At 38.9% G+C, this 7,500-nt stretch overlaps 1 protein-coding gene across 2 annotated transcripts in view; it reads left to right on the forward strand.

Annotated features, from left to right (window-relative positions):
* gale (UDP-galactose-4-epimerase) overlaps positions 1-7,500 on the forward strand; it is an 18,100-nt gene that overhangs the window by 2,977 nt on the left and 7,623 nt on the right. Inside the window, exons 2-8 of one of the 2 annotated variants that reach the window (XM_061895577.1) lie at positions 786-916; positions 1,021-1,136; positions 3,247-3,360; positions 3,561-3,737; positions 4,999-5,112; positions 6,248-6,314; positions 6,391-6,476. In XM_061895577.1, coding sequence (XP_061751561.1) covers positions 796-916; positions 1,021-1,136; positions 3,247-3,360; positions 3,561-3,737; positions 4,999-5,112; positions 6,248-6,314; positions 6,391-6,476 — 795 coding nt within the window. In that variant the 5' untranslated portion in view covers positions 786-795. The remainder of the gene's footprint in view (positions 1-785; positions 917-1,020; positions 1,137-3,246; positions 3,361-3,560; positions 3,738-4,998; positions 5,113-6,247; positions 6,315-6,390; positions 6,477-7,500) is intronic. The other variant, XM_061895578.1, reaches the window with a different exon arrangement.

Consider the following 7,500-nt stretch of genomic DNA (forward strand, 5'->3'; position numbering starts at 1 on the left):
CGGAAATGATCTCCGACGACGATAAATGACAAATGACCAACGACAGAAGTGCGGCGATTCTGTTGGCAGCAGCATCTCGTTGACAGATGTGCTTCCTTATAAACACAGCTTGGCGCGCAGGTGCCAGTGCGACACAGTTCGCGTATCGGTCACGTGACCAAAACAGCTCATGATCGATCACGTGACTTTCTAAGAGCGGTATGCGCACCGGCACAGGGTTTCGCTCTATGAGCTCGACGCAAGCGCCGATGCATGGGTGTTGCCGGACCCATCACTAATATATATATATGTATTTAGATTGTTTGGTGAGTGCCTTGCATGGCAGCTCCCGCCATCAGTGTGTGAATGTGCGAATGTGGAAATACTGTCAAAGCGCTTTGGGGTCCTTAAAAAGGGGTAGAAAAGCGCTATGCAAGTACAACCCATTTACCATGTTTAAACTTGTTTCTTAAGGCTTTTGTTTGAATTGACGTAAATTATTGTAGATTAAATTAATTTAATGGATAAATTAATTAAAAATTTGGACTAGGCCATAGTTGGATATTTCACAAATAATTTGTGTATGCCCCCAATCATGCTATGACTATAACCATTAACTTAATATTTTTACAATGGGCATGTTGCATCACTCTCAAAGTCTGTAGAGACACTTTGTACTACAGGTTGAAGCAATATCCTGTTATCCCGGAGCAGTTTAAGAGTGCACTCTGAGGTCACTTGGATTGTACATAAACTTAACAAGTATGTACGGTGTTGGTAATAAGTATGCCGTATTTGGCATGCAGGCAAAAGACAATGGCAGACAAGGTGTTGGTCACAGGTGGAGGAGGCTACATCGGGAGCCACTGTGTGCTGGAACTGATTGAAGGAGGCTACACGCCCGTTGTGGTTGATAATTTCAGCAATGCTGTTCGAGGTAATTTGCCAAAGATGTATTTTTCAATGGCCAACATGCTTACATTTTTCAAACTGTGTGTGTGTTGTGTGTGTGTTGCGTGTGTGTGTGTGTTTCCGATCGAGGAGAAGGAGATGTGCCAGAGAGTATACGTAGGATAGAGAAGCTTCTGGACACCAGGATTGAGTTTCATGAACTTGATCTTCTGGACAAGGCTGGCTTGAAAGCACTTTTCAAAAAGGTCAGTGAGTACAGTTTGTCTAATTGTTTCCTAACTTGTAATGGAAAAAATACACAAGAAAATGATCAAATAAAATTACACTTATTCCATACATAAGACTGGCAGATTTCCTTTTGTTTATTTTAGGAGATATATTTTATTACAAACTTAATGAAATAAGGTACTCTGGTGGAGAGAGATGTTCTTACTAGATCTAAGTGGCCTTGTGGTTACAGAGTGTCCGCCCTGAGATTGGTAGGTCGTGAGTTCAAACCCTGGTTGAGTCATACCAAAGACTATAAAAATGTGACCCATTGCCTCCCTGCTTGACACTCGGCTTCAAAGGTTGGAATTTGGGGTTAAATCGCCAAAGATGAATCCCAGGCGCGACCAACGCTGCTGCTCACTGCTCCCCTCACCTCCCAGGGGATGATCAAGGGCGACACAAATGCAGAGGATGATTTCACCTCACCTTGTGTGTGTGACAATCATTGGTACTTTAACTTTTTAACTTTTTAACTTTACTTGAACGATACTTAGGGCTTCACGGTGGAAGAGGGGTTAGTGCGTCTGCCTCACAATACGAAGGTCTTGCAGTCCTGGATTCAAATCCAGGCTCGGGATCTTTCTGTGTGGAGTTTGCATGTTCTCCCCGTGAATGCGTGGGTTCCCTCCGGGTACTCCGGCTTCCTCACACTTCCAAAGACATGCACCTGGGGATAGGTTGATTGGCAACACTAAATTGGCCCTAGTGTGTGAATGTGAGTGTGATTGTTGTCCGTCTATCTGTATTGGCCCTGCGATGAGGTGGCGACTTGTCCAGGGTGTACCCCGCCTTCCGCCAGATTGTAGCTGAGATAGGCGCCAGCGACCCCGAAAGGGAATGAGCGGTAGAAAATGGATGGATGGATGGATGGATGTCCAATACTTCTGATATTGCTTGTATTCTGACACGTGACTACTTCCCTTAAGTGAAAACCAGTGGTGATCACTAAGCCAAGATGGCTGTTGACAGCAAGCAGTGCGCCAACTATCAGACTACAAAAGAGGCTTAAATCTTCCTGCAAAAAGCAGATAGGAGCAAGAAATCTAACTATGCAATGGAATAGAGCCCTATACTTTATCATAGAAATATTTGTCGAGTGATATCAAAGATTATACTTCAGTTGCGTTCCCAGACATATCAAACTATTGTACTCCAGATATTCTACATGAAAATTTGGAAAAGCATGGAGGTCAACAACTTATTTGTGTGTGGCTGTGTCAAGGAAATTGGTATCAAGACTCTTTCGGAAAATTCATGCATCTTTTTTGCTCTGGTAAGGTTGCATTTCATGAATTAACTTTGCGTCTAAATAAGTCATGTTTGTTGCTGTTGTTGTACACGCCCAATAACAAGTACACATAATTTCTCTGTCTTTATCAAAATATAACTATAAATGTCAACATTGTGTATATGATAAAAGCTTCATTTACAATTGCTGTCTTTGGTAAAAACTTAACACTTTTAGGTTTTGCTCACATTTGCTTTCTTTTATTTGGACTCGCTGTGTTGGTGCTTTTCGAAATCACTAGTAGCAAACATGTGTTTAAGAAATACGAATATTATCAAGATAATACTTAAATGGGACATAATAAACATTAAAAATATATCAAACAAACCTTTAACGAAGTGATCACAGATCTTCTTCACTCGCTTGAAAATTAAAATATTTCTACACTGGCACAATTGGCTTGGCGATCATATTTTTCCCCCTTTTTTTTTTTTTTAAACTCCCGGTGCTTCTCACTAGTGACTAGCAAGGCTCTCTCCGTGTATTCTGTGTGTGTTTGTAAGTTAGCGTCCTTCCTCCACCCACCGAGACAAAGATTGTGGATGACTGACAAGAAGATTCACTGTGTTTTTTTGTTTTAAATCTGCTATCGAATAAACATCCTCAGGTGCTGAGAGCGATGCACAGAGTGAAACCTCTTGCATCTTTAATACAAGCAAAAGACAAAGAAAACAAACACACTTCATCATGGCAATTTATCGATGACGGAGCACTTTTTATCGTTTCCCCCGTTATATTCTCTGGTCTGACCATCATTTCACCCACCTCTTAGCATCTCTTTCTATTGTGACTTGCAGCATTCTTTCAGTGCCGTGATGCACTTTGCTGGCCTTAAAGCTGTTGGAGAATCTGTGCAGCAGCCTTTGCACTACTACAGGGTCAACCTCATTGCCTCCATGAACCTGCTAGAGGTCAGTTACAACCCCACTAAAGTCTGCACTGTTACACGACTGCAGTTTCTACTAATCTGCATCTGTGTTCGTTCATCTAGCGTTGTGTGTTTAAATCAGCCAACCACACCCTTCTCTGCCAGCTTAATAAACCGCATGCTAACCCAGCCTCAGCAGTACTTTCTGTGTGCCATGATTGTGTTCAACTGCATGTGCTGCAGGTGATGCAGGCTCACAGGGTGCACAATCTGGTTTTCAGCAGCTCGGCCACAGTGTACGGAGACCCCCAGCGTCTGCCCATCGACGAGCAGCACCCCGTTGGCGGCTGCACTAATCCCTATGGCAAGACCAAGTACTTTATCGAGGAGATAATCAAGGACCACTGTAAGGCCGAAGAGGTACCGAGCTGTCAGAGAAGTGCTCACACATGTATGCTGGTATACTGTAGACCAGGGGTCACCAACGCGGTGCCTGCGGGCACCAGGTAGCTCATAAGGACCAGATGAGTAGCCCGCTGGCCTGTTCTAAAAATAGCTCAAATAGCAGCACTTACCAGTGAGCTGCCTCTATTTTTTAAATTTTATTTATCTACTAGCAAGCTGGTCACGCTTTGCTCGATATTTTTAATTCTAAGAGAGACAAAACTCAAATAGAATTTGAAGATCCAAGAAAATATTTTAAAGACTTGTTCTTCACTTGTTTAAATAAATTCATTAATTTTTTTACTTTGCTTCTTATAAATTTCAGAAAGACAATCTTAGAGAAAAATACAACTATAAAAATGATTTTAGGATTTTCAAACACATATACCATTTTACCTTTTAAATTCCTTCTTCTGCTTTCCTGACAATTTAAATCAATGTTCAAGTATTTTTTTTTTTTTTTTATTGTAAACGAAAATAAATACATTTTAATTTAATACTTCATTTTAGCTTCTTCAAACATATTATGATTAAAATTCAAAACAATTATTCTGGCAAATCTAGAAAATCTGTAGAATCAAATTTAAATCTTATTTCAAAGTCTTTTGAATTTCTTTTAAAATTTTTGTTCTGGAAAATCTAGAACAAATAAGGATTTGTCTTTGTTAGAAATATAGCTTGGTCCAATTTGTTATATATTATAACAAAGTGCAGATTGGATTTTAACCTATTTAAAACATGTCATCAAAATTCTAAAATTAATCTTAATCAGGAAAAATGATTAATGATGTTCTATAAATTATTTTATTTTTTTCAAAAATATTCGAATTAGCTGTTTTTTCCCTTTATTTTTTACGGTTGAATTTTGAATTCTAAAGAGTTGAAATTGAAGATAATCTATGTTTCAAAATTTAATTATCATTTTTTTCGTGTTTTGTCCTCTTATAAACCGTTCAATTAAGTGTTTTTTTCATCATTTATTCTCTACAAAAAACCTTCCGTAAAAGGAAAAAAAAATGTACGACGGAATGACAGACAGAAATACCCATTTTTTTATATATATAGAATTATTTATTAAAGGTAAATTGAGCAAATTGGCTATTTCTGGCAATGTATTTAAGTGTGTATCAAACTGGTAGCCCTTCGCATTAATCAGTACCCAAGAAGTAGCTCTTGGTTTCAAAAAGGTTGGTGACCCCTGCTGTAGACTGTGTCTTATTTTCGGCTGTTTGAGCAGGACTGGAATGCAGTGTTGCTGCGATATTTTAATCCCATTGGTGCTCATTCTTCTGGCCTCATCGGAGAGGATCCTCAGGGTATCCCCAACAACCTACTACCATACATCGCCCAGGTACATAAACACAATGATTTAGCACAGTGCTCACCAACATTTTTTGTGCTCAATATCTTTGGTCTTGGCAATGAACAATGGAGATTGAGGGGATAGGGCGAGTGTTGTTATGGCTGGAGCTGTTTGATGCGAAGCTAAGAATGTGTGTGGGTATTGTGGCAGTTGCAATTTTGAGGTATCGAACTTTGAGAAGTAAGTCTTTTGTAATAAAGCAATGTCTGCTTGCATGTTCTTCAGGTGATTGAGAATTTAACATTTTTTTCCGCTTGACGCACATTCAATTTGACAAGCTGTATAGTGGACATACTAAACTCGACTGTAACTAAGTGTATGGATGTATGAATGTGTATAAATTATGTGTAAATAATGCATATCAGTATCTAAATGTGAGCCTATCATGCGTATATTTGTGTGCAAAGTGAGTAGATGTATGTAGTTGTAGAGAATTGTGATCGTGTGTAAATCAGTTGTGATAAATGCTAACAAGGGTACATGTAACCGGTAGAAAAGTAGAAAGGGAAAAGCAAAAAACATAAATATGATACAAAAAAGAGGGCGGCGGCGCACATGAAACATAAAACAAGTGAGATAGAAAATAAAAATTATAAACATATTTTATGATTCTCTGAAAGAGAAAGAGCGGTTGGTGTTTACATGAGCACTACAATGATGCACCGGCGTTTTGTGAGATTGAGAAAAATAAAGGGAAAGAAGGAATGACGCATAATGAGAATATTACAAAATTTACCGTGCTCCAGATGTTAAGACAGCCACGGTGTGGCTTGCGGGTCATGGTAAAGTTGACGGTTGATTAAAAAGTGTATCTACCGCGTTGACGGCGTAGCATCCTTCAGCGATAAACTTCTTGTGAAGCGGGAACAGATGACACAGAGTCAAAAATGCCAAAACACCTGCACAACTGTACAGGGATTTAGGTGTATATTTTTGTCATTATTGCTGTGGAATGGGTCTAAATAATTTCGTTATGGTCTTATAAATTTTAGTCTTGATATATTGACTTGATCTTTTCTTGATATATTTGACTTGATCAAACTGCATACAATCATCCCCTTTGTTTAGGTAACTGCAATTACAGCATTTATGACAGTTTTCTTGATAAATGTCTTTCTCATAGGTTGCCGTCGGGAGAAGAAAGTTCCTCAGTGTATTTGGGAACGACTATGACACACTAGACGGGACAGGTAAAGGGTGTGGGAATGGTGGAAGCATTTTTGGCTTTGCTGAAAATTTTGAATTTTTAATATCTTTTTCTGCAAGGTGTGAGAGATTATATTCATGTGGTGGATCTAGCAAAGGGACACATTGCAGCACTGAAGAAGCTGAAGAACAGCTGCGGATGCAAGGTAACCAAATGAAAAATGTAATTTAATGAGAAGAAATATTGGTCTAGTGTTGTTTTCAAAGGTGATATGCTTCAATTTTGATTGACACACATGGATATTTGTTTAATAGTTTATTTGTTTTTACAAATTTTGTACATTTCAATTGGTAAAAGTCTTGAACTCACATCCCGTATGTGGCAGTAATGTATAAACAAAATCCAAAACCAGTGAAGTTGGCATGATGTGTAGTTCATAAATAAAAACAGAATACAATGATTTGCAAACCCTTTCCAACTTATATTCTATCGAATAAACTGCAAAAACAAGATATTTAATCTTCGAACTGTGAAATTATTATTTTTTTTGCAAATAGTCATTAACTTACAATTTTTAATGGCAGCAACACGTTGCAAAAAAGTTGGCATAGGGCCATTTTTACCACTGTGTTTAATTTCCTTTCCTTTTTAACAACACTCAGTAAACGTTTGGTAACTGTGGAGACCAATGTTTGAAGCTTTTCAGGTGGAATTCTTTCCCCTTCTTGCTTGATGTACAGCTTAAGTTGTTCACCAGTTGTGGTCTCTGTTGTGGTATTTTAGGCTTCATAATGCGCCACACATTTTTAATGGGAGACAGGTCTAAGCTACAGGCAGGCCAGTCTAGTACCTGCGCTCTTTTACAATGAAGCCACGCTGTTGTAACACATGGCTTGGCATTGTCTTGCTGAAATAAGCAGGAGCGTCCATGATAACGTTGCTTGAATGGCAACATATGTTGCTCCAAAACCTGTATGGACCTTTCAGCATTAATGGTGCCTTCACAGATGTGTAAGTTACCCATGCCTTGGGCACTAATTCACCCCTATACCATCACAGATGCTGGCTTTTAAACTTTGCTCCTAGAACAGTCCGGATGTTTCTTTTCCTCTTTGTTCCGGAAGACCCGAGTTTCCATAAGAAATTTGGACTTGTTAGACCATAGAACACTTTTCAAATTTGCATCAGTCCATCTTAGATGAGCTTGGACCCAGCAAAACCAGCAATGT

Source organism: Nerophis ophidion, linkage group LG03 (genome assembly GCF_033978795.1).
Source record: "Nerophis ophidion isolate RoL-2023_Sa linkage group LG03, RoL_Noph_v1.0, whole genome shotgun sequence".
NCBI lineage: Eukaryota > Metazoa > Chordata > Actinopteri > Syngnathiformes > Syngnathidae > Nerophis > Nerophis ophidion.